Genomic DNA, 22,430 nt, shown 5'->3' with positions numbered 1-22,430 from the left:
TTCTCGCGGCTGAGCTTAAAGACACCGAGCACGTCCACCGGTTTGCGGATATTGGGTAGACCTTTAGACGTATAGGTTAGCTGCAAGATAAGCGAGTTCTCTTGTCGAATAAGCAGTCATGGACAAATAGCGACGGTGTTCTGAGGGGGTACTGGGCTACCCTTGGGTAAGGTAGACCATTTAAATTATATTGAAACCTGTGAAGATACCATGACTTGGCGACTGGGGGCCACCAACAATTATACTTCTCATCACCCGGGGGAGAGGGCAGCAGCTAGCAGCTCCTCTTCACATGTGCAAAGGTGGAGACCATACTGGTTGGTACAGCGATACACATTTCACTACAGGGGTGGTAACATTTACTGTGATGGCTATAGTACTGCAATGTGGAAGGCAAGGGGAAACCACCACATTATCATCCCGAGGAGTCGCAGATACTCCACTCCATTTAAAGAACAAAATATATGGAACAAGTAAAGAAGGATGTGAAAGAGAAGAAATATGTAGGTGTGAAGAGATTAGCTGATAGGAGAACTGAGTGGAGAGCTGCGTCAAACCAATCCTAGGATTGTTGACCAGTGATGATGAATTACGATTTTAAATACTCAGAAACTGAATGGGGAATTCCACTGAAATGGATGATTATGTGATAAAAAAATATCCTCCACACTGAAAATTACAGTGAAAGCAGTTCTCTAACCTGCATATTGTTCATAAAATTCCACTTTGATAATTGTACCATAATCTTGCCCTCCAAACGACCCATCACCATGTTTGCTGAGCGTGATGTCAGAGTCCAATAAACAGTACGTTTACATGGTGCCAGTAGAGTATTTGTCCCAGTTTTAGAAATACCTATGTATCTCTCAGTACTTTCTTCTCAGTATGTATTTATTTTTTTCAAAGCAATAAAAGTTGATTTCATCACCAGTAATGTGAAAGATTTAAATTGAATAGGTTCAAAGAATGTTTGCATACTGGACAGTCTTGACAAATAGCACATTACTTTTTCATCCTCCTCATCTACAGCGATTTCCACAGTATAAGATTATTGTTCTCACTTTAAGTTCTGGTGTCCTTAGCCCCAACAGTGCTAACGCTTAAATTTATTCTCAGTTGAACATATCCTACTGATGAGTCAATGTCAGTCTATCTTCCAAACCATAAAAATGCTAAGTAAATCGGCTTCAAATACAATCCGTTGTATTTCTCCAAAACATTACCTTCACACATTCCAATATTACACCCAGTACGCATTAAAATCAATGAGTAAATGACAGTAATTCTATGAGATACAAAACAAGCTCTAGAGTACTAGTGAACAAGATAGTTGATATATGTTTCATTTCAATTTCGCGGCTTCTCCAATCTGCACCAAGAAATCTTCATTGCCAGAGAAGAAATAAGAAACCATGAATAATCTACCTCCAGAATGTTCCTAGAATGCGCCTTTACAAAGTCGGAGTCAGCCATTCTGCAATACGTACACTGTATAATCTTAAACATTATTCAGAACTGTTTTTCACACACCCTTCAAGTTATGAATCAGTATTACGTCTTACCTGTTTGTTATTGTTGTTAGTGTTTGTAATAACTATGGAGTGAATCTGCTTACTCCCATTCTGACTTCACAGGACATTCTGGTAGCACGACAGAATTTAATAATTTTCGTGAACTTTGAAGCTGTGTAGCAACAAGATAATCGAAAATTATGAAGTCATATTTTGCAAACATTAATAGCTTAAACTTAAGTTCTCTATAAATGTAAAAAAATTACTAACATAATTTTATGAGAGCACCCCATTACACTACATTTTTCTGGTTTCCACACACATGCATCACATCATGGCTTTGAGACAACAAAATGGATTGAGTTGAATCACCCGGGTGCCTCTCTCATTTTTGCAGACACTGGTATCTACCGTGCAGGAGTTATCACCCAACCTGATAAAAATGGGTACTGAGCGCAGATGAGCATCTACTTTGTTTTAAGTAAATGAATATCGACACCACAAGAGAAACTTTGTAGCAGTTTATTTATTAGAGCAAAAATTTCCAGTTTCATAAAGACAATTTTATTCCCAAACAACAATATAAACTCAAAACTTTGGAATCATCGAGTGATAACTAAACAAACAACTGAGGTACTTCAATGATACCACCTCTTGCATGGGAAATACATTCATGGGTAAAGTGTAGGTTTATGCACATATCTTTACCAAAGACTGTTTTCAATGATTTCATTACCACATAACTAGGTGCAATATGCAATGAAAAAAATTAGGGAGAAATTTATTTGACTACATGATGGATTTTTTAATGCCCATGGATTGTTCATGAGCTGTAAGTCCATTTGATGTATTGAAATTTTTTATATATAACTCACTTACAATGGAATTCAAGAGACAAAACACCTTTTTGAAAATTTGACCATTTTCATTGGAAATGTTCTACACCAAACAATGCTATTCAAAACACAAAAATGTGAAATGAATAACGCTGCACCATGAATTATGGAGCCTTAACCAAAAACACCTATAAATCTGCAACATGTAAGCACTTATCTCACAGCACAGTTTTATAAAAACCTGTTTCGAATGCCACACTTTTGCTCTCAAAAATATTTGAATTATTTCTCAAAAATTATCAAGAGACTGATTGATTCAACTGAAACAGATATGTAAAGACATCTTCAGAAGTACTCTATTAAGATTAAATTGACAATCAGTGGAATACACATGCAGATTTTTTTTCGGCACGCCGAGTGCCAAAGTTACATCTTTAATCACTCAGTCTTCCTACTCTACGCTTCATCTTAAATACCTTTAAATATTAATGAAGGAGTAAATTACCATCATAAAAATGTGAAAATTAAATTAGCATAGACAATTCACTCAAAAATGTGGAATCATCCGGGCATTAGGCTGAGCAAGTTGCATTTTTTTTCATTTGCAAGCATGAGAAAAGAATGTCCTCTTTATTTTTCAAAGCCTTTTGGACATGAGAAGAAAAGGATAGTACAACTATCTCTCATGAGTAATTATCTGGTAAAAAAATATTCTCTTTCCTAATTGATATTTCGTACCTAAAAATGTGATAAAATATTTCCTTTGGAAAAAGAATAGGAGTAGAGTTTTGTGTCTTATTTTATCTTTATCGGCAAAGACCTTTCTTGCCTCGCAAACCGCATCAAGTAAAGAAAGCTCTGTATATGCTGACAAGAAGAAAATACTTGTAGGAAAGCCATTAAGAATTTAAAGTGGTAAATAATACCCAATTCATCAAGTCATGTTATGCAAATGAGCCCAAAGCTTGTCTCACTTTTTTCCACAAAGAATATTTAAATAAATAAAATATTCAGCCCTTTACTAGAAAAAAAACATAGTTATCTATGTTATAAAATCACACAGCCCCCATAACTCTCCACAAACACTCAATCTCAGTGAAAAAATAGCAAACTCTTCTTACAATCAGTAAAAAACATTGCTAAATCATAATGATTCTTGTATAAAAAACTCAACTAACATATTCTGCCTAGCACTTGAGTAAAAAGGAATGGATAACAGAGGATTGTGATCCCCTGTTCCAACACTGGACACGTTATACCCTTTTTAAATTCGTAAGTGGTAGACAAGAGTCCTTTCAGATTCTACAAAATATGGTTCCTGAAAAACACTTTACGTTTGGCACTCTTAAGAATAGGTATGAAGATAGAAATAGAGATGAAAAAATGATCCCTCGTAGCCAAAAGTATTTTATGAGCTTTGAATGAGCACACCATTCCTTTCACATTATCATAAAGACACCCTTCTTTACATCACACAAATTTTACAGTCCACTCTATCAACAGAGCCATGAAACCAGATAGGATATAAAATAACTTAATTAAAGCTGCTTGCACGTGGATGAAATTTGTTCTATAAATCACAAGATTTTTACGCTGCCATTAGGCAGAAGCTAATGTTTTCAGAAATCACCATTTAAAAATTGAACCTTTTAAGTGGGCACAACCACCGAAACCAAGTATATGTAACATGTGCGTTTTGAAATAACACTCAAGTGGATCCTTATGCTTAAACTAAAAGAAGGTGTAAAGCCATAAAACTATGCCCAAGAAACTGAAAGCTACACGATATCATCAATTGCATTTTTATCTTTTTATATATTAAATAAACATCCAATATTTCTATCACATTTGAACAGACGGCGAGGAGTCTTCAATCTACTGCACAATATAAAAAGTACATTTTCATAAAGTTAAAGTTGATTAAGATGTAATAAAGTTTAATATAAGACACATATATATATATATATAATATTGTATTAAATATTGACATACTTGGACTTAAGCAAGGTGAAATATGAGATAGCCCATTGTAAAACCATCTTTGTCACCCATATACATTTTGGGCAATTGTATCTACCACATTTTATATTGATTTTTGATCATACACTGCAACTGTGAATAAAGTGAATACAATTTTCATTATACAATATGGTAGAGAAATACAATCAAAGATGAATCATCACATCATCTGGACATGGATTTATGATTTCAAATTTGCTGGACTCCATTTAGCATGGGTCCAGAACTAATCCCCCTACGCATAAGGGGATAGATCCATTATCATCATTCACAGCATCACTCTAAGCCAGTGCGAGGTAGGTAACCACAGCCTCTTCTACTTAACCAAACACTGCAAATAAAACAAACACAATAAAATTACCACAGAGGGATTTTTTTAACACATTCAATGCGGGCCCGATTTTCATGAATGTCGTCAGAATCGGCCGATAAAATAAGAAAGAAAAATAGAGAGAGGTTTCTGTGCCATAACTTCCGTTCAAATACTACTATTTACAAATGGCGCACATGGGTCGAAAGAGGGAAGCTTGCTGAAGGCCATGCACACCATCGCGGAGAAAGGTTGTAATTAATAATTAAAATGTTTTGACTCCTAACTACTGTCTGTAAAAAAAAGGAAGATGCCCAAGTTTGAGGAGCTCTAGCATCTAAACGAAGCAACCAATTTCAATACAACAAAATGCATACGAAAGAGAATTTTTTTATACATTATATCATGTACTTTAAAAAATCTTCCACTCAATAGTACTTCCTGTACTTAATTTTTCCTCATAAAAGTACCCAATTTTTGCGCATAAAATCAAGTTGCCCAACTTTGAGCGCTTGGAATTCCCGTAGTTTTCGTTTCTGTAACTTGCAATTTTGATATAAAGAAGCCGCATCTATTATTAGCAGTTTACCGAAAATGAATTGTTCATACCACTAAAATTAACAGAGCTGTTGTAAACAATGCAAATGCTAACTTCGAAACCAGTGGGTCAATTGAAAACTGATTGGTACTGTTGTCTTCGGTAGAATGATAGTAATGCATACACGTAGATCATGCACGTTAAATGTCAGCAGTATATTCAATATCTTTTGATATTTATTTTTATTTTCACCTCTGGTTGTCGGCTTTTCACTGCCTGGCAAGGCAGGCCAAAACAAAGCAACAGAAAAGAGAAAGTCTCTCAAAGCTGTGCGCAGTTGCCACATCGTGCATCGTGACGCACATTACCCTAGCAGTTTATGAATCATTCACTGGTTGCTTTAAAAATTTTACCTTTAGGGATGATTCGACTATTGTTAGTGCAGATTCCCTCGGTGAATTATACGTCCAAGAACGGGTTTTTCGGAAACGGAAGTCCAAATGATATTTAGTGCAATTACCGAGCGATGTTCCGTTAATTTGGTACGTTAATAAGTGCATGATAAAACGTATAAATAAATTCTCTTTCATATGCTTTTTGTTGCATTGAAATTGATTGCTTCGTTTAGATGCTAGAGCTCCTCAAACTCGGGTATCTTGCTTTTTTTTTTACAGACAGTAGACTTAAACGTAAGCTCTACCTTCCCTTCGGCGCCTTAATATCCCAAATTCTTACCGCATGATCATTTAGCTACTTTTTGCTTTGGCAAATTTATGGTTCTAACCAATCATGATGGATAAACTTGATAGCAACTTCAAATTTTTAGTGCGGCATTTCCTTATACACAAGTCTTCACACAGCAGGAAAAATATTGATGCCAATCTGTAAAATTTTTTAAATAGTAACAACATTCATCATTAATCTCTCTGATGAACCATGAGCCATTTCTCAAGAACTTAAATAAATCATAATCCTTCATTAATACCCTTCCAACTTCGACATAATTAGGTAAGTCTGGTGAAAATTTACCGATCAAATCACCACCATGCTGTTGAACTATCTCCACTTTCTGACTTTTTGCTTCTTTTATGCTACATCATTAATAGCCCATAAGAAAAATAAACAACAAGTAAGACTCACCCAACACCAGTGCCTAGTATTATAGAGATCACATTGCTGATGAAAAGCGTGTAGAGAACCTCTTTTGAGAATAAACTTGTTTTTCCAAACTTCGCATTACGAATGCTTAAGGTCCTCTTCCTGGGATGTTTGAATTTCCAATCCCTGAAAATTATTAGTCCCTTGTTAATTGAATGAAGAAAATTTTCACATTTATATCAACAAATACAACCTTTGGAGTTACAATATGTGGGCCCTCAATTTTATACATTTCACAGGAGTAACATAATCTGTTATCACAAAAAAATGGCAATAAATATTTAGAAAAAATTTCGTGGCTTTCACAAGAAAAAAAAATGAATGGGGAAAGACCATTTAAATGCACAGATAGAACTTCAGAGCTTCAATTTGTACAATTCAATTTTTTTTCAGAAGTTCTGTGACTAGAGATAGACATTTTATGTGGGTAGTATATCCAGACTTTTGCACCCAAAATCTGTCTTTATTTCTATTATCTTCCATTTTACTCCACTCAACTGTAGGCATTTATAATTGAATAATTTTCTACCGATTTTCTCTGAAAAATTTTTTTCTCAAGGCTCATTACATTGGCTTGTTACACAGATATTTAACATTGATAAGTAATTCTGCAAATGCATGAATTTGAAAATTCACTGCATAACCATCTAACTTCTACAAATATAAAAACAGAAAATAGAACCTGTATTAGTTCTGTTCGTGGGTTTGCATATGTTTTGCTCTCACCCATCAAATCCTTCATGCATTCACACACTAACTTACACATTTTAATGTATCATGTAATCAAACCTGAAAAAGGATTTATCATTTAGTTATTTAAAGAATTTTGAGAGCCCTACTCTATGAAAATTGACCAAATGCCCTTGAAAGGCTTCATTCTCATTTCTTCACATGATACAATTCAAGTTTTTATACCAGAAAAGTGAGGTAGGTATAATGACAAAAACAAATATCATCCATCATGGCATGATGACAAAAACGTAAGTTTTCAGCCACCCGACAGGGCAACATTTTTACGATTTCAACAATTATGAAAGCCAAATAGTCGGTGATCAACAGCGACTTCAAATAGTTTTAAAATTCAAGCGTTATACAAATTGATTAAAATTTATTAAGATAAGCAGCAGGTTGATTATGAAATGTACATAATCAACCTGCTGGCTACATGCCTGACTATTTCAAAGGAGTTAAGATATGTAACACTATATTTGAAGGCTGAAGATACATTTTATCACTGAAATATACGAAAAAAGTTAGATCTTTTGCTATTTTTCACTATAAAAAGGCTTAAAAGGAAACCATCAATTCATTTAGAATGATAAATAATTTTTCCTCTATGATAATTTTCCTCTACAAACACTCAGGGGTGGCTTCGTCTCTCTATGAAGAAGACATTTCCTATTTGATATTGATTTCTACTTCTTCGATTGCAATCATTTCGATATGGAAAATGAACTTATTCACTGATATAGAATCATTACAAGCACTACATATAAACATTAACTCAAGCTTAAGTCCTCACTTAAGAAAAATCTAGTCCTCAATCAATCATTGGATTCCTATAAGTAGTTTCAATGCAGGCAAAAGTTGAGGTACAATAGCAACAAACCTAGGCGGTATCAGTTCTGGCCGACTGCTCCACTCCCAAATCCAGTCTGTACCTATAAAGTCTCCATCCTACGACATAAGAGAGAAAAATAGAACAATGAAGTCTGGTCAAACCACAGAAAATGTCTAAAGACATTATGGTGAAAAATTAATGATCTTTCTAGTGAGAATGAATAAGTCACTTCAAAAAAATTGGCTCTTGAACTTGAAATAACATAAGATCTACTGCAACCTTAAGATAACTCAAAAATTTGCATAACTGAGGTCATTCCAAAGAAATATAAATTATTCAACGTAATGTACTTCCACTAATAAAAGTGAAAAATTTCCTACAATCGCTAAATAGTAAAAAATAACACAGTTTGGATATTAATGTTGCATGGCCAGATGAAGGTGGGCGAAATTAAATAAAATGAAAAAATAATCAAGCTGAGTAGTAATAATAAAAAATAAGGATGAGTATACATAAATATTTCACTGATGGTAGGCCAGCCTTCAATAACTTGCAGTAACTGAAATATTCTCTCAATAAATGTAGGCAAATATTAAGCGCAAGGAATAACATAATCCTTAAGAATAACATAAAATTTTAGCCCTTTGAGTGAAGCGAAGCATGATTGCACTCTTTCTTACTTTTTCAGAAAGTGCAGAGCAGTGCTTTTCTGTTCTTCTTTATCTTAACGATTCACCAGCACGTTTTGTTAAAAAAATGCTCATGCTAGCATTTATGATACAATCAGCAAATAATATACTTCACAATAAAACATTATAGAGAAATATGAATGATCTTATTACTGAATCCCCCTTACTCCCCACTTGCTAAGGCCCTGCCTCAGACTCATATCAAGTTTCTCATTGTGGTTTATTTCAAGCCTGCCATGTGAATAAATGATGAAAAAAGTGGTGAAATTCATACTAATTTCTTTGAGAAAAAATCTTCGGGACCAGGAATGGAACCATGGAACTTCGGCTTTCTGGGCCGCTGCGCAGACCACTGCGATATCCAGATTCTAAGGGAATATAGGCTTCCAAGAAGAGAATGGAATATGGGGTTATTGGAGGCCCATATATGCTCATGGCTCATCAAGGATGGCAATGCAAGGGCCTAACCTATAGCAACGTTGAACATAGGTAACATTACCATGGGAATTAAAGAACCTGTATAGTGTAGTGGTCTGCTCAGTGGCCTTTAAAGTCAAAGGTCCATGCTGTAATTCCCAATCCAGGAGAATTTTTAGGGCAATTAATGTGAATTTTCTCATTGTAAAAGACAAGCTGTACCAATAAAATATGCTGGATATAGTTAATCTAAAGATCCTACCATACAATACTTATAGATCAATTAAAGTAATTAGAATAAATACATAAAGAGGTAATAACTTAAAATACCAATATTAAAATCACAACTTTTTAAAATCATGTGAATGGAATAACAGGAGTTCAGACAAAATTTCCAATTTCAATTTCCCTAACTTTTCCCTGACTAACAGCTCGATTTCTTTAAATTTCCCTGACAAAACATGAATGGCAAAGAATCATACACAGGGATTTTGTATAAAAATTCAATGAAATACATCATGAAATGAAAGTTATTTATTCCAGGAGTGTTTCATATTCCATTAAAAAAAAAAACAAAAAAAACCTTTGCACCTTTACTTAGATGAATGACATTTTTTTCATCATAAAAAATGTTTACTTATCCTTGGATTGCCATTTTGGCAGCAATCATGTTCATTGGCGGATTTGGGGGGGAGGTGTTAAAAATAGACAAGATTTTTATGTAATGCAGTTATCATTACGTTTGTTTTGTTTTGCGAATTACGGAGCCTCAATCATTAAATTTAATGTTGATAACTTTCATAATAAAATAAAGAGAATATTTCGTGCAGTATTTGGGGTGTCATTTTTAATCTCAAATATGAGAAGACCATTCGCCTGTTAGGCCCCTGTGTCCTAACTGCTGCTCCTCTGAAGTTTATCCCTGACTGGTATGAACTTTGAATACAGAGACAGAATTGGTCAAATAAAACCATTAAAAAAGATCCAGAAGGTACTTCTCTAATATTTACATCACTGGAGCGAATAAATCAGAAATTGGACGGTCAACGAATCCAGTACACACAACGGTATCACCTAACGAAACGGGATACCAAGTGACTCCCTTTAGGGCCAGTAGTTCCCAGCCAAATTCTCTCCGCGGCCCGGAACACCTGGGGATATCCCATGCGATAGAATTACCTGCGAAAACACCCGAAGCTGAGAGCCGTGCGCGTCCTTGAGATCGTTGTCACACGATTCACTCTCTCTTCCCTCCATCCCCACGGGTGCCTGCTTCTCACCCCTCACTAAGCCGTTCACCCCTTCACCGAGAGAGACGAGATCTGGTTATACACTGAGAGAGGGAGGGGGTGGGAGCTGAGGGGGTATTGGCGGCTCGAAACACCTAAAACGTGGCTAACGTTGGTGAAAGTATGCATTAATAAATCCAAATATAATCGTTGAAAAACCTAATAACGGAACTGTAGATTTTAATTTACCAAACTTTGATAAAGATAATTTTAAAAAGAAAATGAATGAACATTCGTATCAATTCCCGAGCTCTTGGAAAGGGATCTAAAACTACGCGATCTTTTTTCACGATCTAAAATGCAGACAGTGATTGTTCACATTCCGTTCACTTTTTTCCACAAAATTTGGTAGCATCACGCATCAATTGATAAATTTCACTCGTTCAGGACTATCTTTAAGGATTTCCACCCCATTGCGCGATGCCGCTGTGGTAAACATGTAATGCGATGGCTGGTCCATGGTGTAGGGTATGGTGGGAGACAGACCCCCCAGCGCAACGGCTAACCTTGGCTCCCGCGACCCCTCTCTCGCCAAGTCGCTCCACTCCTCCGCCGCAGTAGTTGACGTACACTCCGCCGAGGTCGTCCTCGGATGCTGCCTCCGTGTCCGGGCTGTTGGGCGGGGACTTGGGGCTGCGGAAAGAAAATAATCACAGGGTGTCGGATTAGCGACCATGTGAGAACATCGTGCACAGGCTCACTAGGGAAAGGAAAAGCAAGAGAGGATATCAGTTTACTTAGTCATCGCAAGAAAGGGGAAATTTCACCAGGGTAATTTATTAAAAGATATGTACGAGCCAATTGGATCTAAAAGCATTAATATACTCGACCGTTCTTCATAAGTACGACGTGATTTTTTGTAATTATTAGCAATATTTTTTTCTGGTAAATTTTATTAGTGCAATGCAACGACATGAATTTCCGATGGCTGCAAGAACATTTTCTTCATCTTGAGAATGACGATTTTCTTCATCTTGGACGTCGAGAGAAGAGTGACAGGAATAAATATAGTGGAGTCGCACCAAGTATTTTATTTAATTTCCTTTTTGATACCACATTCCACAACTTATGGATTACATCTTTCATCTTGGCCCATGGGGGCTGCCTCATGTATCCGAAGCATTCTGCGAAGATTCATGCACGGATGTAGAAATTTAACTAAGTAGGCCATTTGAGAGTTAAGATTCTTTATCATTTTGTCACCTATTAGTCAAACCATTTTACTGAAAAACTAATATTTTACATTTTTATCCGGAATTCTGAGTAGACAAAATATTTACATAATTCTCTCAGCCTTCACCTTCAGGATTGTGTTTTTATAGCTTAACCAGGGGTAGGAGAGACGATGGAAGAGGATATGAGTTCAGGATTAGTTCAGTGGAAATGGAGGCCGCATAAAATAGTTCTATAGCGTTGAAAAAATTTCAGATCATCACGTAACCATTGTCAAATACCATCGATGTGTGGCCCTTTCCAACGGACTTATGTCCCAATCAACAGGATATACCTCAATTCCTAAAAGGGTTCTCTCTTCTGGAAGATTTGTCCAAAAAAGCGTTACTCTTACTATCCGGTTCCTCAAATGACCGGAATCAACTGAAGCTCAAATTATGCTAACGTGAAGATGACGCGAAAGCGTTGAAAGGTGATAAATTAGTAATAAATTAGAAATGAAGGGTACATCATGCGGTGCCCAATGATATCAACCGCATTCCGCAGAATTCAGCAGAATTTATCATTTTCATGTTCCTTAACAAGAATGTTAGAGCAATCCCTCATGAGAAACAGAAAAAAGCGATCGCGAAATTCAGGATTTACTCTCCGCACAACCCCATCACCGTTGTGGCCAACTAGATTTAGTAAATATTTACTCTTACTCGTGGGTTGCGGCTGTTCGTACCAGGGTAACCAGGGTAAATACATACACAGCACGCCGATGTCACGTTCGGATTGAAAGAGATCGGATTCAATATCTCCACGAGGGTGGGGGGTATGGACGAAGGGAGTGGGGGAGAGAACCACCCCAGTAGTTCCCAAGGACGAATTGACTCGCGCGTGTGGGTGCAGAGACGACATAGCCTTCTCCACCCACCGGCACTAAGGCCAGTCACAGTAAAAAATAATTATCGATCAATGTATATTCAGCACTTAACAAATAATTACCATCAGAGCCTTGGGAAGTTTAAACAAAAACATTAAAGGTAGATTACCTAATACTGTCTACAGGGGCGCCGACTTGTAAAAAATATCGGAGGTCTTGCTCCGGGAAGAGGTTAAATTCAAAGTGTGTCGCAGCACCGAAACACTATCATGATTCACACCACTTGTTTTCAGCTAACTTGCCTTCTACAGTATTAATTATTCGTTTAAACTCATTACTGAATGTTTTTTAAAAGGTAACTATCGTCAAGCATGGGGAAAAAAATTACTGATATATTTTTGTGATTTCACAAAGCATAATATAACTTAATTATTTTCTTGAATTATTGAGGGGGCTCGGCCCCCCCAAACGAATCTTTGAGGGGGCTCGGGCCCCCTCAGGCCCCATGGAGTCGGCGCCACTGACTGTCTACTCGGACACTAAGCGTGCCCATATCGTTTCCATCCAGGCAAGCTTTCTTATGTTAGGAAAATTGACAAACTTTGCTTTCCACCATTTAACATTTAATCGTCGATTAAAGGTTAAGTTGTAAAGCAAGGTTTGCTAATTTTCCAAACTTATAATGGAATTCTACTAGTTTAAGGCCTCAACAATTTAGTGCATCAAACTTTCTCATGGCAAGTTGAATGGGAATGTGAATACTATTCGTAGCGCTTCCGCACAGGCACGGAACGACTAAGGGCGTACTCCTCGTCATTCAACGGAAGAACGTTTCGCCTGATACGCTACGTGTCGAAACAAGTTTGATCGTGCACGCTGCCCCCTTTCAGTTCAGTCACAAAACTTGAATTGTACACATCTACAGAAGCAAAAATGAACAAAGAAAAGTTGGGGGCTGTAGGGTAGTATACGGGCTCGTATACGGGTAGTATACGGGCTATACGGTGTAGGGGCTGCAGGGTAGTAAAGTAGTTGTGGGGTAGTATACTTTCCTACGCAATACTCCATCATTCTCTGGCTATTTCTCTTCGTTTAAAACTCTTATGTACAAATGATTTTAATTATTTTTTCCTTCTTCTTCGTCTAACAATGCGGCTACAATGCATAGATCTTTCAAAGAAAAACGTTTACGCATTTTTACAGTAGATAAAAAGGTCTGTCTGCACCGTATAGTCTGTGTTCTCTCGTATACAAGGACGGAAGGAAAAACTTTGAGAACATATGTACGACGCGTAATAGTATGATACGTTACGTAGGTATAAACGATTGCATCTTTACCTGAACAGAAACGGACATGCTCCGTGTCTGAGAACATAGTATAAATCCGCCTTAACGCGTACTAGACGTTATCAATCATTCTTTTTCAGAATTAGCATCAAGGGCGTACTCAGGATCAAAACTGGGGGGGGGAAAGGGAAAAGCCATGGTTGTTCAAGTTGTACGTAAGATTTAAGCACGGAAAAGGTGAATGAAATCAACATTTTAAGGAAACTGTAACAGCTCTTTATTAGTTTTTGAAATTATTTGCTTGAAAAAATATTATTTTCCTAAAAACATTTGCGATTTATGCTTCTGGGGTGAGGGGTGCAGCTGCCCCCTCCTGCCCCTCGCTGGGTACGCCCATGACTAGCATAGCAATTTCCGCACAGAGTTTATTTTTCAGTTCCATATTACATACATGCAAGTCATTTTTCATTCCGAGATATCTTCTCACATGATTTTCGGTGAGAGATCTCAAAACACGTACGAAAAGCGCATGAAAAATTAACTACGAAAAGTTTCTCTCAAAATTTCACTTTAAATCAAAATCTAATCACGCCAAATTTTTTTAAGAACGCCACCATTGACGAATGGGTGCTGGGATCTCACACCGAGTGCCTCCTACGATTAATTTAGAGCTGTTTGTTTTCTAAAACCGGCTTTGATACACGTATACCACACAGATGACACGTTCTGATTGAAAGAGATCGGCTTCAATATCTCGTCGTGGAGAGGGTGTTGACGAAGGGGGGAGGGACACCATCCCACAAGTTCCCAAGGACGAGTTGCCTCGTGGGTGCTCACTACATCCCCTCTCCGCCCACAGGCGACATAACTCCGAGGATCAGAGCATGTCGGAGGGGGGGGGGGGGCGGCTTGGGCGGACCTGCTCCAGAGAGAGGATGAGCGACGGAAGCCGGAAATCTCGTGATAAGGATGGAATCGCCACGCAGGACGCGAGTGTCTCGACGTGGCGCGGGATTGCCAGGAGCGAAAGATGCAGACGGAGAGATCGGATTGCCAAGGGCGGCGGCAGAAAGGGCATATCGGATGCATCTCATCCTCACCTGATGTCGGGAAGGAGGGTGTGGAATTAAACCAGAGAGGGTGGCAGTAATCGTCTTGCGGGAGTTGGTGAGGGAATCGAAGTATTAGCCACGTACCCGGGGCAGAGGGTGATTTGGGGAGGGGGGACATTACCCAACCCCCCCGAAATTCGTTGCGAATCTCTTTTTATTCTTACACTTTACCAACTTAAGTGTTAAGAATTTTTTCAATTTCTGAGGCTAGAATCTTATAATAATAATAATACAGAAAAAATGAAAAATCTGGTAAAAACATTTTCTTAACACCAATTGGGCCTTTGTTAGACAATTGGTAAGAAAATAATGCTTAGAAACGAGATACCGTGGGGGATGGGGACGATGAAAACAATTTAAATTCCTTCATACTTGCTAAGTCGTTTAAACTTAATTTTTTATCGAACTTCTGTGGCCAATTATTTTCATCGTACAGAAATGTGTTAGTTTCAAAACAACAGCCAAGAGGAAGGGCTTCAGCCCTCAAAATTTATTGCGGCCCATTGTAGAGACTGACCGGGATATATCTACTGAGAAAGTCACTAGCACAGATGAATAATAAAAATAAGATAAAAAAATAAAATTTTCACGACAGGAATGTGGATCTTTTAATAGAATGCATCTCGTGATTACCCACGAATTACTTCGACACAGGTTGATTTCATTCCACAATAACTTAATCCCTAAATTTCAAAGCGAAATTAACAACAGACTTGTAAGAGATGCTGTTCATAATGGAATACCTCAAGGGGAGCGATATTATTACTTAAAATCTACTAGAGTAAAACGGACTCCTTCGATGATAAAAATTAACGGGAGATAGTCAAGTTCGTATCGATTTTAGAAGGGGTAAATGACCGCTGCATAGGCTTGCTTTTAACGACGAGAGTTTAAGGAAAACACGAATAACTTGAGAGCTATATTACTTATCTGAACATCATTGCAGTAGGTTCCGTTCCATTTTAGTCCCTCATAAGATAGAGGAAGAGTCCAAAGGAATTTACCTGCTAAAATTTTCACGTAGGTATGGATGCGAATTCGTTTGCAGCATAAAAAAAAGAACTTAACAGATAATTTGAACAACGTAAGTCGATAAAAAAAACCAGCAGAGTGAATATTTAAACCGCCATTTTCTTAGCGCTGTAGAGAAGGGATTTTTTTTTTTTATTAAGACAAGTGAAGTTGGATTTCGATGAATCATCCCAGTAAAATAAATTAAATAGGTTCGAAGAGAAACAATTGTGAAGGCTTCACACTTATTGTTAGATGAACCAGTACATGGCCATGTATACGTAAACTTAATAGATTACGAGTTCCGTAGAAAATACTTTCACCACGTATGCACGATTCTACCATTAAATATATTTACAAGAAATATGTACAACTGTATATACTTGATTACAACTATCAGTCAATATTTAAAAAATAATGCCTTTAAATGTAACATCCGTTGATGACAAAAAGCAAAGTTAGGATACCCTTAGAGTGAAGACAAAGAATATATAATCTCAAATATAACTTTTTCCGGAATTTAACGCACAAATTAATTTAACTGGCGTATTTTAACTTCAATGAAAACATTTCGTAGGTAATAACTCATAAAACAATATAATGAAGAGCCTATGCCATATTTATGTCACCACGCAATTTAGCCAGTTTCTGGATATATTAAAGCATACATTCTGAAGACAGTATTTTTGAAAGACATTCTTTCGTAGCGAATTTGGGAATGAAACGTTGTTTAAAAAAAGGAAAGAAAAAAATAATCGTAGACTAAAACAAATCCATAGGCAGTGAGTGCAAAATTAATGCTCGAGTCCATTGAATCTGCTTTAGTTAATCGAGCCTAAAATAATGTAGTGGCTGTCCATTGATGTGATCAACAGTTGCGAAATGAATTAATTTTCGCAAAAACATTTATAGACATAAGGAAGTTACAGGCACCATTTGTAAAGAGGTCATGGAAACACTAGATAATAGGGCCAATACCATGCTATATGCATATTCATGGAAGGACTTGGGAAAACACAAACGGAAATTAAGCAATCGCCAAACGAGACGGATAAATTGACTTCATCATTAACCTAGACATTCCACCGATTTGGAAACTCGTCAAAAGGACAACGAAATACTGAAGAAAATTTTGAGCTCTGGCAAAATTCCATGAATGTTCCACTCTTAAGCACCCTTTGGAAATTATAAACTCTTTGGTCATCTACTAAATTCCAATTTACGCAATCTCAGTAAACAAAATATTCAACCATTTATGTCGAGGCTTTAGATATGCTATTGCCAACGAATATCCTCCATAACACTTGCACCCCAATAACTATCACGAGACGAATAACATAATTTGATATTTTTCTGAAGCATCCATTACGATTTACGATGTAATTATCCATGACGATTTTAAAGCCTCTAGAACTAACGTAGCTCAATATGATAACAAATGTATTCTATATACACCGTTTCCTTGAAACTCGCGGACATTTTTCAACCCAAGTTACATCGATTTCAATGGAAGTCATTCACGTCAAAATGAATAGACTAGCAGACCGTGCGCTTCTGCTTGTTTCAGCGCTACAATTCGATAGAGGCGCAAACCTTTCAAATCGCGACCGCCAGCACGAGGCGGCACTGGGAAAGAGATAAAAGTAACCCGGTTGCATAATCGGCCCACACGACCGATGAGCCATAACGTCACGAACAGACTGTTGAACCTATGCAAAACAACGAACAAAAAGAATGTGCTGAGAATTCAACGCCTGGGAGAGGAATGTCAAAAAACCATTCCTAAATCATGCAAAAAAGGCCGAGAACTCGGAGTTTAACGATCCACACACGAGTTGGTACGTCACTGTATGTAAACCCCAGAAAAAAATTATTATCACTAAAATATCCATCAACGAATGATTCACGAATACAATCAATAGTAGTCACCACCTTAAAGCAAAATAAGAAAGGCAACGCATTAAGTTAAACTCATTTTTCCATTTATGTTCTCATTCGTTTACTTTTGGCGTTAGGGGAAATTATCTTCTGCCAATTTAGAGCACACATCTAGGATAGTATAAATTATATAAAACTGACAAGAGAATAAAATTGACAGAGTTTTTAGTGAAGGGAACAAAACGAAACTTCAGCCATCGCGAAATTCTCCTCGTTTCTTAGTTTATATTGCCTTTCCATGCTTCACACTGAATTTTTCACAACTAATAATTTAAAATGATACTAAATTGTGTGAGATATGCACATGCTTATCAAGGCAATACTTAATTTACGCCAAAGGAAATCTTCCATTCACAAAAAACAGCAAATGACATCCCACCGCTAAAATGAATTTTTTTAAACCCCAAGGCACAGCAAAGGCTTCGAAATGGTCGATAACGCGTCATAATGAAATATCCAGTCGGACATCCGGGCTCGCTTCCGAGGAACACCTTAATAGGCTCCTCGGCTATCTGTTCGCGGCCAATTGCAGTCACCTTGCGAAACTGAATAATCGACCGTCTCCCAGAAATGGTCAGCTGCGCGCAAGAGCGCCTGCACCTGCCATCAGAGGCAGGCCTGCGGCCAAAGCCCTTCGCGAGGGCACACTTTTAACTTTATTTATACATATTGTCATTCGTATCGATTCGCGAAACGAAAACAGAGGCAACGTACTATGGGGCAGCGAGTGCAGTGCGGTCTGAGGCAAATAATATATGTACTTTCATACGAAAGATTTAATGCATGAACAAAGTAAAACACATAGTACACTTACGCAATTAAATCTGCTAGCAGCAAGCAGTGAACCTACACAACTCTAACTCACATAAGTTTGGGAGCCGCAAGGTACTTGAAGATTTTTAGGCATACATTTTTTTTGGGAAACTGAAACTAGGATTCACTCGGTGTAAACAAAAGATGTCATTATGGAATCACAATATTTCCGGGTTAGACGTAATCTATTACATGAGAGAGTTACTTTGCTGAACAGATAGGTTTAAGAATAGGTACATTTTACCAGAGGAAAAAAAATTAAAATAAAAAAGGCCATCAAAGTCCTCAAAAACACACATTTATATTTAACTATATTTATTTCCAAATAGGTGCGCGTTTGGTGTCCAAGCATTCCCACTAAAAGCCCGTTGAGGTGGCTAACGGGGCAATATGTGGACGTAACTCACACCACAACACGAAAAAATATCAGTAAATATGCGTGCAAACAAGTGAATCCACCGCGAAAAAAGCGAATTTTTTGTCCGATCGCACTTTATGCATCATTTCGTGTCCTTCGGCCGCCTTTTTTGGGTCACGTGGCGTGCACATCGCAACTGAGAGCGTCGCTCCAATGAAAACTTTCCATTCCACCTGGCTCAGTTCCCTCAAAAACACGTGCAAATATTAAGAAGTGCCCTATTGCGAAAAAACTCCAAAACATTCGGAAAAGCGACTTCGTGAGATATTTTTCTTTCGAAAAGATGATGAAAATTAAATTCTGGGATAAAAATTTAGAGATCGAAATTATAATTTATTTTAGTACTCATCGAGACAATATCAAATGAATAACTTAACCACAAGCAATGTAACCATACCAACCAGCTATATAGAACAAAGGAGAAACACGATCAAAATCTATTTAAATGTAACAACGTAATCCAAGTCACAATATTTTCTTTTGACAACAACCGTGCAAAGTAATTAAAATATTTGCATTGTGAGGTCTCGCATACTTTCTCTGATTTCAATGAAATCTTTGGAGTTCCAGCAATAAAATTTCATCAATTGAATACATAAAGAACATTATGAATTGAATACACAAAGAAGAAATATTTAATTATTTAATGTTCTGGCGAAATGAAACGGAGTGATTGAATGTTTTGTTAGCTTACGGCTTAAAATAAGAGATAAGTAAATTTATTCTTCACCTCACTGTCATAAAAGAATTTTTTTGTGTAGGTACTGAGTAAAATTGAAAATTTTTAAATTCAATAAAGCTTATGGTCGTGTGCCGAAGAGGACTCACGATTGGGTAGCGTAGTTAACTCAGATTTTGGGATCTTTTTATACCTTCAGAGGTTATTTCACATTCATGAAAACTGGATACTTAGAAGGAAAAATAAACAAACCTTACATTTACAGAATTTTTCTATCAGGATATATTTATACGCCTCGTGTACCAATTAAAAGTAGGTTTTGCATCAGAACATGGAGTAGGGTGGATATTTTTTTATTTGACCATTATAATTGCATAAATGTTATTCTTTGCATTTCTCCGTATCATAAAAATTTATATTTGCACTACCGTCCAACAGCTACAAAATAAAAATCATCTACATTGGGTAAACACAAACGATGACAATGACTCAATAAATAAAGTAAATACAATATAGGGTGATCATGTAAGTTAACCATCCTTTGTGTGAGTTTGTCATCCACTTTAAGGTATCAGACACTGGGATCGTGGTAGCAAGGGGTGTGGGTCACAGGGGTTAACAATGTGCACGGCTGTGATAGAGTAAGTGGAGGGGGGGGCAAGAGAAGCATCGACCCCGGGGGCGCGGGGAAGGGTATCACGGCAAGGAAAGGGGGCGGGGTCGCCGCGAGTGGCTGGTGGGTGGAACACAGAGTGAATGACCGAGAGCGCCGACTTACGTTGGCGAGAGACATAGAGGCTCAAGAGGGGCGGGAGTGGCTGGATAAGGGGCCCAGGGATAAGCCAGCCCCTCTCCGCCTCAGCCATAACACTGCGTCGCCTTTTATCTTTCAAGATCATTTCACCAGCTCCAATTTCGCACCGCACGCACGTAGCTCTACCCCAGGGATACTGCGACGCCACGTGTCGCGGCTTTTGCATCTGCATCAAGAAAGCAACCCGCTAGCCGCCTTTCAAGGAGGAAGGAGGATCCCTTCAATGGATGGAGGTGGATATATTTCTTTTCTATCCAAATATATGTTCAAAAACTCGGTCACGTGTATCAGTTTGTTACATCCTGGGGAAAAATGACAAAATTACATTTCACTGTCTATTTTTAAACATATTCATTGCAATTTTATTAACTTGCCTCATGGAACATGATATGAATTAGTACACAATTCCATGATGAAAGAAAAAAATTCTCTTCCAAGGATATTACACGAAAAAACACGAAGTTCACTCGAAAAATCAACGAAATACACTAAATATAGGGTCATTCCATGTCAACTCAACCAGGGTCCCACGCCCACCATCTCAGGTTTTGATAATGTTTTCCCTGTTGTTAGTTTTAACCTTAGTTAATTAGAAAAATCCAAAATATTAAAGACCCATTGCAAGTATCTTCCAAGATATGAGCGTTTGAAGTCAATGAGGCACACACAAAAATTCTGCGCACCGGTCAAATTATTCAAAACTACCATATTTGTGCCCCTGTAAAACCTTAACCAAGTGAGTGAAGCTAGTAAAAATGTTAGAGGCTATTAACATGCTGCTATAGTTTTCAAAAATGTTATCAAAACGATTTTCACTTGAAAACTTTTTTTTCTATAAATGTTCAAAAATTGCACTTTTGACAAATTTCGACAAAAAGTGACAATTTCAAATACTTGTTAAAATCACATACATCAAGTGAAAGCCATAAAAATCTCTGTAAGCATGGTAAAGACCACCAACTTTAATATAGGTTGAGGTTTTGGGCAATTTTGGATTTATTTGTTAATAAATCTTATGAAAATCATCGTTCCGCTAATGTTTTTTGTTGAAAAATGCCACTTTTTCAACTTCTAATAACAAAAAAGGGACAAAAATTAGGTGACTGAGTTTTTTAATATAACTTGCACTATACTCCTTCTTTCAGGAAAATTAAACCTGAAGTTGCTCCCATGATGGATAGTGCTTCTTCGATTTATTTTAATGATGGTTGTAAAATGGCGGGCTACAGCGCTTATGTTTCACGGCTTCCCCCTAAAGGGGAGTTGTATTTGAGTATCAAAGTTCCTGTAAACCCCTATCATTCTTTAAATTTAGCAGGCAACCTATTTTTAATTTCCAAATAGTATAAAATGGCAACATTTTAGCAAATATATGGATTCACTAGATATTTGCAATTAGGCAAAAACTGGTTGAATATGTACCTATTTGAAGGATAAGTACATACCTCTGACCTCTAAGCCTGATATTAAGCATCCCAGGCCTTCTCAATTACAGTGACTGTGGAATCTGGTAAGGTACACTGCCTTCCCGTGATGGTATTACGCTCTGGTACATGCATTAACACATCAGTCAACATTATCCAGCACTAATCCAAATGTTTTGGCAAAATGTTTGACCTAGCCTTACCATCTGGTGTCATGAAATTCACGAGAATTTCACCATCCTCAACTGTTTGAACAACACAGCCAATGTAGATAACAAATAAACTTTCTTAAATATCTTTATCGACATCATTGACCGTGATCTATAGTAAGTAAATCACGCATCAAAGAAGACAAATATACAAATTCTTATGTATTTCCGAAAGATTAGCGAGTCCTAACTCGAGATGATGTCCTCATTAGTACCTGTTTAATGCCTCATCGACGAAACTTTTAACATGGGATATCAATGCCTAAAAATTAATGGCAAAACACATTTTCATTCTATTTTCTAATGTACCAGAAGAGAAAAGCATCGTAATATTCTACATAACTATGTATAATTGT

General features: G+C 37.2%; 1 protein-coding gene across 2 annotated transcripts in view; it reads right to left on the bottom strand.

The window, feature by feature from the left end:
* Nucleotides 1-2,019: 2,019 nt before the first annotated feature.
* LOC124156283 (BCL2/adenovirus E1B 19 kDa protein-interacting protein 3) overlaps nt 2,020-22,430 on the bottom strand; it is a 102,492-nt gene continuing 82,081 nt past the window's right edge. For both annotated transcript variants that reach the window (XM_046530731.1, XM_046530730.1), the window contains exons 3-6: nt 10,835-10,961; nt 7,982-8,049; nt 6,355-6,498; nt 2,020-4,697 (exon numbers count right to left, since the gene is read on the bottom strand). In XM_046530731.1, the coding sequence (XP_046386687.1) occupies nt 4,643-4,697; nt 6,355-6,498; nt 7,982-8,049; nt 10,835-10,961 (394 nt within the window). In that variant the 3' untranslated portion in view covers nt 2,020-4,642. The remainder of the gene's footprint in view (nt 4,698-6,354; nt 6,499-7,981; nt 8,050-10,834; nt 10,962-22,430) is intronic.

Source organism: Ischnura elegans, chromosome 3 (genome assembly GCF_921293095.1).
Source record: "Ischnura elegans chromosome 3, ioIscEleg1.1, whole genome shotgun sequence".
NCBI lineage: Eukaryota > Metazoa > Arthropoda > Insecta > Odonata > Coenagrionidae > Ischnura > Ischnura elegans.
The sequence above is the reverse complement of the archived record's forward strand: the minus strand, read 5'-3'. Positions and strand labels throughout refer to the sequence as shown.